This window comes from Ursus arctos, unplaced genomic scaffold (assembly GCF_023065955.2).
Source record: "Ursus arctos isolate Adak ecotype North America unplaced genomic scaffold, UrsArc2.0 scaffold_8, whole genome shotgun sequence".
Taxonomy (NCBI): Eukaryota; Metazoa; Chordata; class Mammalia; order Carnivora; family Ursidae; genus Ursus; species Ursus arctos.
In genome coordinates, this window is record NW_026623100.1 from 8,726,669 (window position 1) to 8,739,336 (window position 12,668).

The following is a 12,668-nucleotide window of genomic DNA, read 5'->3' on the forward strand; positions in this document are numbered from 1 at the left end:
TCTTAATGGCGCTTGGTACATTGTGAGTGCTCAATAGAAGTTAAGCTATTTTTCTATTAGTCTCTAATGGTTTAACAGGTGAAATCTCTAAACAACATAGCAAACTCTTAGGGAAAAATAATCTCACGTGGGGCTTTTCAATGGCTGCATCATCCATGGACAAGTCCTGGGCTCATGCTGAATAATAAATACGTCCAAATCAAGGTGAATGAAGCCAACAGCAGAATTCCTGGAGAGCAACCCCAATCCTTGGCATCAGGAAGATACCAGAACCGAGGGATAAGGAGCTTGGGTTCTGAGGGCAGTTGCACCTGGTTTAAGGCCCCTGCTCTGCCCTCACTGGCTGGGCCTCCTCCTTTGTAAAGTTGAGGTGATAGGGGTGTAACTTCCGGATGGGCTCTTCTGCTCAACCAGCTGGTTACTGATGGGTACCAGGGAAGTGTCCATCCTTAACTGCCCTTGTCCTCCCATGAGAGTAAAGATGCAAGTGAATGCTAAGCAAAAAATGAAAAGAAGGTGGTGCTCTTGGTAAAAACCAGATAATCTGAGTTAGAAGTAAACGGAAGTTAAATTTGGGGATTGTCCGTCCTGGGCTCCACTGGAGAGCTCAAGGGTTGACTCTGTGTGTGTTTGGGAGTGGGTCTATGTATACATATGCATGATTCATATGGGTCTAGCATTAATAAGCTAGAGACGGGATCATTTCCGCTCCTTCCAAAGTTAGGAAATACTTCATAAAGGTGGTCCTAAATTGCTCCGGAATTTCAAATCCAAATTCTCTGCTCACTTTCTAAGTCCCCTCTGCCATGTATGGCAACTGGGTCATCAGATAATTACGAGAGCATAAAGCAGAACAGTGCAAATCCTGTTTACTCAAACAGCTCTGGGCTCTTGCGTTCCCGGGCCATTAAGGAGGCTCTGTGTCATTGCTTTCAACCAGCGCCGTCATGGCCCAACCCTGTCCATTCAAGGCAAAACACAAGCCCCTCCAAAGAAACACCCCCTCGCTTCTTCTTTCCTCAGCGGCCTCAGGTCAGCCCGAAGAAGCCAGGCTGATTGGATGGGGTCACTTCTGTGTTCCTCGTATCAGCCTCATCACTATTCTGGCTTCAGAGAAAACCAAGATGAAATTGCACTCTTGCCTCCTTGGGGCTAAGTGAGAACTAGCCTCTCTGACAGCTATCAAGAGGGGAGAAAACGCCCCAAACTTCATGCACCTTGGAGATGGTGCAGGGAGTGGGCTGAAACACAAAGGTTAGACAGTCAACGGGGTCGTGCAAAGGCAACTGCCTCGCAAGGTAAAAGCTACTTTTCTGGAATGCACCACACAGTGACCAGCAAAGGAAGAATGCAGACAGCGGCTCTGATCTCCACACAGCGTCATTTGCAGAAACGATGTGATGGGGAGTAGCTTCTGAGGAAAAGTGTGACCCAGGACAACATGGAATCTTGGGCTGGTAGCAAAGCTGGGCTCATCCCCACAAGGCAAGCGAGCTGCTCACGGAGCAAGGCCACGTTACTCCCTGGCAGGTGCGGCTAAAGAGAGGCAGCCATTGTCCTCCAGCGTCTTCCTGGCCAGGATTTCCTTTGTACAGGAACCAGGGGAAGCGGTAACCCTCCTTACCACATCTGTTGGCTACCCGCCCATGGTCGTGCTGGGAGCGGGGAGCGGTGGGGTTAAGTGGTTTGGCAGGGCTTGTGGGGAGGAGAGAGAAGAGAGGAAGTTTTATCCCCATCAGGATGCTGCTGGCAGAGCTGTCATTCAAAGTCACAGTCTGCAGGAATAAACAATGGGGTGGCAGGAAAAGGAAGGCTGGCCAAACTCCTTTGAGGGATCCCCAGAGGCAGACCCTCGGCCAGCCACGTGCTGCTCGTGCTGCTCGGTGAGCCAGGTCCTTCTGACTGGCGGTTACCAGGGCGCCGGCCAGGCTTAGGCAGAGAGGAGGAGGAGGAGAGGGAGGAGGCGAGGCAGAGAGGGAAGAAGGCAGGGAAAGAGGGAAGAAGGGGAGGGAGGAGCACCTCTGAGGGCTTCTGTCAAACAGCATGCACCCCGGGATGGCAGAGCTTGTTCTCCTGCCCACACCCTCCCCATTTCCCCAAGGCCGCCCTGGTCCAAACACATCTCCCCAGAATATTTCAACTCTCCCCCCACTGCCCCCATCACCCCTGTCATGGATTCTTTAATAGCATTAAGTGCCATCACCTACTTGCAATCTCAGACTATGTCCCCAAACCACGTCCCATCTCTATCCATCTGCTGCGCGTTCCTCCACCAGCTCTCAGTTGACCCAGGAGGTCGGCTTTTCCCTCTGCAGGGCATACATCAGCCTCTGTCCAGGCTCTAAGATCTGCTAACTGTGCTACGACTCTCTCGTCAGCTCAGTTCCTGTGTGGTTTCTGGGGCACAGAAGGATGAGGACCTGCACCCACATCCCCCCCCCCCCCCAGGGCTCGGCATGTCGAGATCTTGGTGCCTTGTTCGTTCTAGAACAGCATATTCCTGCACCTGCCCTTCCTCTAAAAGGTCCCCCGGGACCCTGGCCTCACCTTGTTGAGGACGCTCTTTACCCCTCTTACACACGGGCCCCCTCAGATCTACATCACCCCTGATCTAAGACCTGAATGCTTCTCAAGAGAAGACGATAATGCGGCCTGGCAAAGGCCAGTAGAGCAGAAACTTACCGGTAAATGCCCGAGCAGAGGCGTGATACTGTCAGAAACATAGAGGATGCTGCCGTCCGTTGTCACTGCGATGATGAAGCCGTCCAGGGCCTGCAGAGAATCCAACAGTGGAAGGCTCCTTAGTGGCGCTTTTACGGAGGAGGATGTCACTGAAGCAAAGGATCCCCTGTGATGACACTGACTTTATTTTGTAATTCTTAGAATATTTCCACAAATAACCTCACCGCACTTTTCAGCCTTGCACACAGGATCGTTTCGTACGCAGAATTCGTCTAGCCCAGGCAAAGGGTTTGCGAAAGCACTCAAGGGCTCCCTGGAAAATCTCACCCCTTGGTATCCTAAAACTCAATGTAGCCATGGAAATTACCTATGTAGTTTTAATGGTAAACATCCTGTTGGGCTGAATCAGAAACATCACAATTACCATTAAGAAGATGTCAGTGATATTTTATGGTTCCCATCCCCTGACTCCCAATATCGCTTTGACTTCAGCGGAAAACATTTACCGGAAGGTATCGGACCCAACAGGTGCATTAACCCCCGTCGGTCAGGGTCGACCTCTGCCTACACTCATTGCTACAGCGGGACTACCTCCCGAAGGACCTGCTTGTAGAGAACATTCACATTACGTGCTGAGTGTCTGCTGAGTGTGAGGCACGCTGCTCTAGGTGCTTCTGATAGACAAGAAAGGATGTAGGCCGTTCATGTTTTCTCACAGACACTTCTGTTTTGTTTTTAGATTCCTTACTGGATGCTCACGATGCTTTCGTAAGACACATCTGAAAGTTGATTTCTAGAATTCAGACTGTGTAATTCAGCAGTGAGTGGGGTCATCCTGGCAACGGGCTGTACGGGTGCCCGGAAGAGATGGAAAACAAGCCCATCTCACCGGAAAACGAGTGTCTGGGGGAGTAATATGCTCGGGTGGACGGTTACTGTAAACCTATCACTTTGTACTGACTGTATCTTGGAAACAACATCTTCCTTGAGTGTGAGAATTTTTCAGCTTTAAGGGAAAAAAAAAAAGCCACGCTGAAATACGTGCTTAGAAGGTTCTGGAAACATTTTGTATGCACTCAGCTAGCTCCTCTCAGGGTGTTACCGGAAGTCTGCATGGCCAAAGAGGCATTAATTCTTTCAGTCGGGAGGGTGTAGCTAAGTGCACTGCAACAGGAACCGGAAACGGGCCACTCAGTGCATGGTGCCGGGATGAGTGAGAGCTCTCTTATCAGGAAAACGAACGCTAGGGTCATTTATTATTTTATACTCACATATTGCAGGATTTAAGACTGAAAAATATATTAAAGCATGCTTCTTAAGGGGACCTCATCCTTTTGGGTTACATCCATGGTTTTCAACTGGGGGCAGTTTTGCCCCTCCCGCCCTCATTGGGAGACATCTACTGATGGCAGCAGACATTTCTGGTGGTCACTACTGGGGTGGGTGCTGTTGGCATCTAGTGGGTAGAGGCCAGGGATGCTCTAGAACGTCCTACAATGCACAGGACAGCCCCCAACAAAGAATGATGAGGTCCGAGACGTCAACAGGGCCGAGGTTGAGAAATCCCGAATAAGATTTATGGGTCATGGTGAACCCAGAGGTACGTCCTGGCACCTTTTGTTTCTTTTCCTAACGGTTTCTTCATTTCTATTTGTGGCCCTCCTAAGGGGGGGGGGGTTAAGAGGTGGGGGCACTGTTGAGGACGTCAGCTAGACCTTTTTGCACAAAGCAGGGCAGCATCCTGGAAAAAGAGAAGCAGTCCAAATCATCTTCCTGCTCAGTGAGCCCAAGCCCCTCTTGGATTTGTAAAGCATGTGAGTGTTAAAAAGCTGAAGGTATTTATAGATGGAAGGTAACTTTCATCAGCTTATTGGCATCTCCCATTACATGCACAAGAGGTGTGCTGAGTCACTGCTTGGAGCACACTTGCTGGGGTTCTGGAGGGTTCCATCAGCACCATCTGAGGGACTCAGCAGACTGACTGCAAAGTCACAAAGTAAAGCTGACTGTGATGGCAGCTTCAGGGATGCCAAAAATGCCATCACGGACCGCATTTTATACCTGACACACACCAGAAGGAAATGATAACAGCCCTTTCTGCCGATTCCTGATTCTGATGCTTCTTGTGTTTCCAGGGACAACCTCTGGGCTACGCAAAAAGATCACTGTCGCTTTTCTGAATACAGTTCAGAAGAAACGCTACGAACTCCCTAATGGCCAGTCAACAGCGCTGCCCCTTCATCTGAGTCAACGTGTTGAGAAGCTTGTAGCCATCATCTCTGCCCACTTACACCGTACCCGCCTGGCTGGTATGCAGCCACGGCACTTCTGTTCTCTCAAACCCCACGACCATGGGCGCACACTCCCAGAGTCTGGGATGGAGGAGGGATTCACGTCGAGAGGGCACTGGTGGTGCAGCTCCCTGGGGCCTGACGGGCTCTGTCCTGACTTAAAACGGACACCTCACGGTTACCAAGACATGGCGTCTGACTTCCTCACAGTCCCTGAAACGGTTCTGGAAAAGGAGATATTGTGGCTGGAAAGGGACACACAGGAGTAAGAAGTTGCCTAGTGGCAAATGGTGACAATTTCGTCATGTGGGGGACCCCACGGGGCCCAGGCCATCCGGGAGAAGACAGTGGAGGTGCAGTTACTCATCACCAGGTCTGTGTTTCCTGAAGAGCAGCAGCTTGGAACAGAAGTTTGAAACAGAGATAAACCAGGAGTCCTAGTGGGTGGGTTTCCCAGGCTCCCCAAAGCTGCCATTTGCCCAGAAGGCCTGCTTGTTGTACAGGACTCATCGGGCATGAGTCCTTTAATTTGCTTCAAGGAGTCTATACTGGGAGCCGGGGAATGTGCCGAAGGAATATACATACAAATCGAAAATCTTCTTTTTCTAGAAATTCCAGTCTCTTGAATCTCAGTTCTCCCTTTCAGCCCAAATATGTATCCATTTTTAACTTTATAAAAGTCTTGTTTCCTCAGACACTTTGGATATCTTGAAACTCAGTTGGGGCGGGGGGAAAGAAGTGTGTGCTACAGGCTCTTAAAAAGCGGCTGGGTGTTCTAGGGTTACGCGTTTTAGCTACTGTCCCTAAGAATTAAAAGATAAACCGGTTTATGTAAAGTAGCATAATGATGCATTAATTCAACATTATATTTCACAAGCTGGTCTAAATTTAACATACTTAAAATGCATTGCTTCTGGAGAAAGTTCTGTATTTTCTTTAAATATAGTTCACATGTAGATTTAAGTATCTTTCATTTTATGCAAATGATCATTAATGCGCTTATATTTCATAATATTTGGACATCTTCATTCTGGCATTTTCTTACTCCAGTACTTTCTGTTTTCTGCATAGTTAATCTATGTAAATTAAAGTTTACATCAGTCTTATACACGCACCTAAGATGAGATATAGAAAGAAGCCACTCTCCAGAAACCCTGCCAGGAACCACTGACATGTAGCCAGCGTCTAACTTCCTTTCGCTGAACTCATTTGTCTCGGTTTCCTCTTCTAAGTCAAGGGCCCAGACGTCCGTGTCTGGAGCCTTCTCTCCTTCCACTGTCATGTCCGTACACTCCCAGCCTACTCCCCAGTTGAGACGTCAGAGCACCCCGCCACGTGTTTTTATAGGCACTCATCCTCATCTGTACGGATGGGTTTCACCCAAATGTAAACACAGGACACTGAAGAAGGCCACTGGCCCAGCTCGGCCAGATTTCCACAAATACAGCCCTGCAGATGGGTGTGGGCACCTAACTTTCTAGAGGGAGAAATGTGAGCATCTTTCTCAGCCCAGAAAGGGCGTGTGCTGGGTGGAGAGGCACAGGGTCACTTATGGTAGACACCCACATGCAATGTTGATGTAATATGAGCTCAAGTTAAAAGCCTAACTTTAAAAGAAGACTTTTGTTTTCAAAATGTGTTCTACTAAGGGAAACATATAATCATATAGTCATTGCATGCTAAAGAGGAGACTCTGAGCCACAAAGACAGTGCAGAGATGCGCTTTTTCCTCCCTCTTTCCCCTCCTTCTACCTACCTGCACCCTTGTCCCTCCTGGGTCCCCACTGGGTGTCCTCTAGTTGGGAGACCATGAGCGGGCTCTCCCTGCACACACTCACATCCAGTTTTGGGATTCTTGCTTATACTGCCAAACTCAGTAGCCAAAAAATAAGCAATAGCATGCAGGGCTTCGAGGGGTGTCTGTTTCAAGACCTCTTTCCACAGGGTCAAGGACAGCTGTTTACTTGAGCACAGGGTCTTATCTGGAACAAGCAGCTACATTTTGATTTGCAACCAATTAAGCTAATTTGAAAGTGCATTTCACCTCCAACATCAGCTGGGTGAATTCTTCATTACTGAGGAATGAAGGCTTCCAGTCCTGCTGAATATCACAGATTTCCGTTTGCGCTGAGACTTCTAAAAAAAACCAAAAAACATAAATAAACGGTTATAGTCAAAGGCACCTTGGGATTAGAATTAACAAATGAAGCCCACTTATTTCTATGTAATTTTGTGTCAACTTCTGCGGTGTTTAATTAAAGAAGCCAGGATAAGCAAGTAGGTTAGGCTGATTTCCAAGGACTAAGAACTTTGGATGTAATGGGCTTAAAGGCGTCTCTGGATGTTTTCACACCCTTTTAATGAGGCTTCAGGAGAAGAGTCCTCCACCCTCCGTGGGGCTGTAGTGCCTGCCAGTAGCAGGAGCACAATGCCCTTGAATTTCGACACGACGAAGCCCACAGTCAGCACTTGGGAGTTAGGCAGTCGCCACCTATCAAGGCAATGGGAACAAAGACCGGGCTGGTGGCGGGACACGGTCCTAAGCTGCCTCTTCATGGTCAAGGCAAAGCAGAACACTTTAGAGATCTGGGATTTTCAAAATTCCAGACACATTTTAGGCTTGGAGTAAATAACCTCCCGTGTCTATGCAGAATGTCCTGCAGAATGTCATTCTATTTTCCAGCATTTCCACGTACTGAAGTACAACGGGTCAGACAAATACATGTTCCTTAGTTGCTTTTAAAGCCAGAATATTCTTCTCAAACCTTTTCTGGACTGATCTATAATTTGCTTGTCTCTGTAACTACCTTGTACTGAAGGTGGTATTCATGTTTGTCAATTCCCTAGTCACTGGAATACACAGGACTCCTTAAATACTCGAATTCTTTCGCATTTTTGAAAGTGTATTTTGTTTATTACTAAAATGTCTCCAATAAGATTATTCCAGATAGCTCAAAGGCTGTATCACATATATGTTTTTCCTTCAGTTGATCTTCCATCTACACCAACATTTTGCTCCTTTTTATGTAGTAAGAGGTTTCTTTAGGGATTATTTTCTTGGTGCTACTGGGATGGTTTCTTCCTCCAAGATTTTGAAAGGACGAGCTGTTGCCGCCACGGTGGCCAGAGGCTGCACAAGGTGAAATGCATCCTGGGAAGCAGAGGGAGGGTGCTGCACACAGTTCTGGACCAGGGTTCATTCTGGGGTGCCAGCCGAGGCAAGGACGAGAGGGTGAAACTCTCATTTCCTCGAATGGTTGCCACAGCTTGACCACTTAGAAAAGAGATCTACCAAGGCCATGCTAATAAATTTATGCCATAAATGCTCTGCCCTGTTCCCCACACATAAACTCATGTAATGTTCTTTTGACCATTAGGATCAAGCTGCAGATTAATTTTCCAGGAGAAGAGTCTCCTCAGCAGTCCAGAGTGAATTTAGATAGTGGTTCATTCAACTTAATGGTAGAGGAAAATGAAAGGCCCGTTTCTTTTCTGTAAGTAACTTTAGATCCTTTAGTATGACTTAGATTCATTCTAAACACCAGCGTAATAATATTGAGAGCAGCCATTTCATTCACTCTGTATTTCAACAATTTGATTGTAGTCCTTGGAAGTTCAGGCTCACTTTGCAGCATATTAAAAATATATATGTTAGATAAAATGTCTTAAGGCAAGTAAAAAAATGTTAAACTGGGAAATGAAGTTTAGGGTTATAATCACGTCTCCACTGGCATTTGATGTGACCAATCTCATAAGCTACAGGTGACAGGGCAGGGTCAGCAAAGAGGTGTGGTGACAGCAGTTTCTAAATAGCAAGGGAAGCAAAACCACCTGGAAGCATTTCTTTGAAGAAAAACATTACAATTAATAGCTGAACCCCAAATTCTACTGTAGTGTAAATCGTAATTGTGCCCTAGAGTGCTCACCTCCCAGTTGTTCCTGGTAGGTGTGAACAAGAAGCCGTATGTCTTTGGGTTATGTGTGGTCAAAGAAAAGCCTGGGAAATGGGCAGAAACTCTCTATGAAGCCGGGTTAATATTACCCTGTCCACCGGAGACATTTCTCTTTGTGCTGCAGCGTCTCCTCCCGCCCCCAGCCCCTATCCACTAACGCAGACAAATTGAAGTGGCATGAAGGAGGACTATGATTTGATATTGGAAGAAATTCCCATGATATTGGCTCGAGATTCACACAAGAAGAGGAAAGCGTGCAGGTCAGCCTGGTCCTGTAGAAGTAACATTTAGGCGGATGTGAATAAGGACGCGCAATACACATTGCTATTTACATAATTTAGGGATTTATCTCTTCCAACAGACACTGATGACACAAAATTTATCTCCAAAGAAACATGCTCAGGTTCTCATTTTGATCTGGATTCCTTCAAAAAGAATATGTGTCCATTAGAGGATCAAGATTTGTCTTCCAATATGAGAATATGGGGATGCTTGAAAGATTATTGAGGAAAGAGTCATTATAAAGAATTATAATGACTTCCTAGACCTAATCATCTTTTCTTACATATCATGTGGTCTTCCTAATCATGAAGGCAGAAGACATGTCCAAATCCACAGTTCTTTTTTTTTTAATGTTTTTTTATTACATTATGTTAGTCACCATATAGTACATCCCCGGTTTCCATGTAAAGTTCGATGATTCATTAGTTGCGTATAACACCCAGTGCACCATGCAATACGTGCCCTCCTTACTACTCATCACCGGTCTATCCAATCAGAAGGTGGAATAAAGCATGAGAGACTATGGACTATGAGAAACAAACTGAGGGTCTCAAATCCACAGTTCTTAACTCTGGCTGCACACTGGAATCACCTGGGGGAGCTTTGAAAATACAGATGCTTGTGCCTCACCCAGTAGTGTGCTGGTAACAGGCTCTCCCTCCCTACAAAAAAAAGGAAGAAGAAGAAGGAGAAGGAGGAGAAGGAGAAGGAAAAGAAGGAGAAGAAGAAGGAGGAGGAGAAGGAGATGGAGAAAAAGGAAAAGAAAAGAGAAGAAAAAGCCCTGATTTATAGTGTTTTCCCATTTCTGTAGTGTAAATACTCACATAATGGCTGATTTTAAGCTGTCAACTGGCTTGCAAAACTCCTGAAAATCTAACAATCATCTTCTGCAAGTCAGGATGAGCCAGCTGTAGCTCACCACTGGGGCTCCACCCCTGGATATTCTGATTTATTGGTCTCTGAGGTGTGACCCAGTTATATGTATTTTAAAACCTCTTCAGGTGATTCTAATGGGTGGCCAAGATGGAGGTCCCGTAGGCTAAATGGCTACACTAATGGGCAGCTAGAGCGCAGTTGTGATACAAATATCCTCAAGAGCTCCGTGAATGATGCCTTGTGGAAAAACAGCGTGGTGTCCTATTAAAAACTTGGGATCTGGAGGCAGACTGCCTTGTATAGATTCCTCACCACCCTGGCTGTCTGACTTGGGTGAGTGGCCAAACATCTCTGTGCCTTGGTTGGCTCATCTGTGAAATGATACTAACTCAGAGGAGCTGCTGTGAAGCTCACGTGCGTTCCCATACAAGAGTCCTTAGAACAATGCCTGCCTGGCTCACGGTGAGCCCTGAATACATGCTGACTGTGTTGTTCTTGGCCCTACTGTGGATGCTTGTGGAGTTCATGTCTATTTGGATTATAACTAAAGTTATTGTTTGCTTTTATTTTTTGATTTAATCAAAATTTTGGTCCAACTACTGTATTTCTCCATAAAATCAACCATGAATTTTCTGCTTTCTTTGAAATATAAAATCACAGAGGGTGAGTGAGATCCTCAGGTGATCAGAGTTGCCTTTAAGGGGGCTGTGCAAAGTAGGCCTTCCTCTTATAAAAAAGATGAGATGAAGATGGGCGCTCCTGGTGTGAGGAGGCTGCATTTCTGCTGACTGATCCTTCCCAGGTCCCAATTTGACAATTCTGCGATTCTGCAGCGGACAGAGCCCAGCATAAATGTCACACTGATGAACTTGATCCCAGCTGTCCTATTTAACAGCTGTCCTGCTTCTCAGTGGACTGACCTAGTTTGAGTAATTTGTGCAAAATATCTTGGTAATCGAACCAACCTGCTTTTTCACTTGGCCAAATCATTATTTAGGAAACATAACCATTCTGATTAAATTATTAAGGCAATCGAAAACTGCTGCAATGCTTTATTCCAATCCTGCTTGATTGTTCTTCCTTGACTTTTAACAAAAGCAATTAACATATTCTTTACACTCCCCTGGGCAGCTTTGGAAGAAAAAGAAGGAGGATATATCATTACTGTCATCTTTTTAATAGGTATATACAATTATTAAAGAAATAATAAAAGAACAGCAAGTATAATGAAACTTTCTAATGTCCTAGCTGTGCCCTCTTCCATGAAATCATCTTGTCTAGGAAAACGTTCCATGAAAGAGAAGCATCACTGTAAGCACAGAAGAATCGTAATTATCTCCTCAATAACCTGACATTTCTGACTTTATTATGTTTGGTGTCATGGTGAAGGAAAAAAAAGAAGAATTCTGCTCTTCTTGCTTCTTAATATCTACAGAACCCTCTTAACTCTTCTCCAATTTTTTTTTTTTTAGTACCATCCACGGGTGAGCAGCAGGGCAGGGTGGTCAGTGCTAAGAGGTAAGAGGGTTTAAAGGAAAAACGTAAAAAGGGTGAGTGGGTTATTTGAGAAAGACGTAAGTTCAAGGATAGATTCAAGAGGTAACTTCATATAATGAAATACTATATACCAATGAAAATGAACCAGCCACATCACTAGAAGAACCCAGATTAACCTCATAAACATCGTGCTTATAATCTGTGATTCCATCTGAATAAGGTCCCAATAGGGAAACTCTAGTATTAGAAATCAAAATAGAGAGTACTTCTAGGGAAAGCAGAGGTAATCGGAAGGAAGGAGCATTTATCGGGGAAGCTTATATTTATTGACCTGGGTGTTGGTTTCCCAGCTGTGTTTACTAATATACAGTGTGATAAGTAATTCAACTGTATAGTTACTATTTGTATATTTTCTTTAAGAATTAAAAAGTTTTAAAAAAGAAAGAAATGCTGGGATCACTGGATAGCCACATGCAAAAGAATGAATTTCAACTCCCTACCTTACTCTATATACAAAAAATAACGCAAAACGGATCAAATACCTAAATGCTCACCCTGTAGCTTATATGCTTGATGCTTAATCTATGGCTTAAAACTATAAAACTCTTAGAAGAAAACATGAATGATGTAAATGTTCATATCCTTAGATTAGACAATGGTTTCTTAGATAAGATACCTAAGACAAACAAAACAACAATAAAAAAAGATAATTGGACTTCAAGCTTAGAAACTTTTGTGTTTCAAAGGACATCAGTAAACAGTGAAAGGCAACCCACAGAATGGGGGAAATATTTGCAAATTTTATATATCTGATGAGGGTCTAGTATCCAGAATATACGAAGAACTCTTACAACTCAATAACAAAAAAATAAATAATCCAATTAAACAATGGACAAAGGATTTGAATAGACATTTCTCTAAAGAAGATGTACAAATGGCCAATAAGTTCATGAAAAGCTGAATATCATTCATTTGGCGGGAAATGCAAATCAAAACCATAATGAGATATTGCTTCATACTCCCTAGGAAAGCTGTAATAAACACCACACGCACACATTCAACCAGACAATACAAGTGGTAAGTGGGG

The 12,668-nt window shown here is 45.0% G+C and overlaps 1 protein-coding gene across 1 annotated transcript in view; it reads right to left on the reverse strand.

The window, feature by feature from the left end:
• The window catches only part of NPAS2 (neuronal PAS domain protein 2), a 154,625-nt gene that overhangs the window by 48,967 nt on the left and 92,990 nt on the right, over window positions 1–12,668 (reverse strand). Inside the window, exons 4-5 of the mRNA XM_026488020.4 lie at window positions 7,018–7,109; window positions 2,683–2,772 (exon numbers count right to left, since the gene is read on the reverse strand). Coding sequence (XP_026343805.2) covers window positions 2,683–2,772; window positions 7,018–7,109 — 182 coding nt within the window. The remainder of the gene's footprint in view (window positions 1–2,682; window positions 2,773–7,017; window positions 7,110–12,668) is intronic.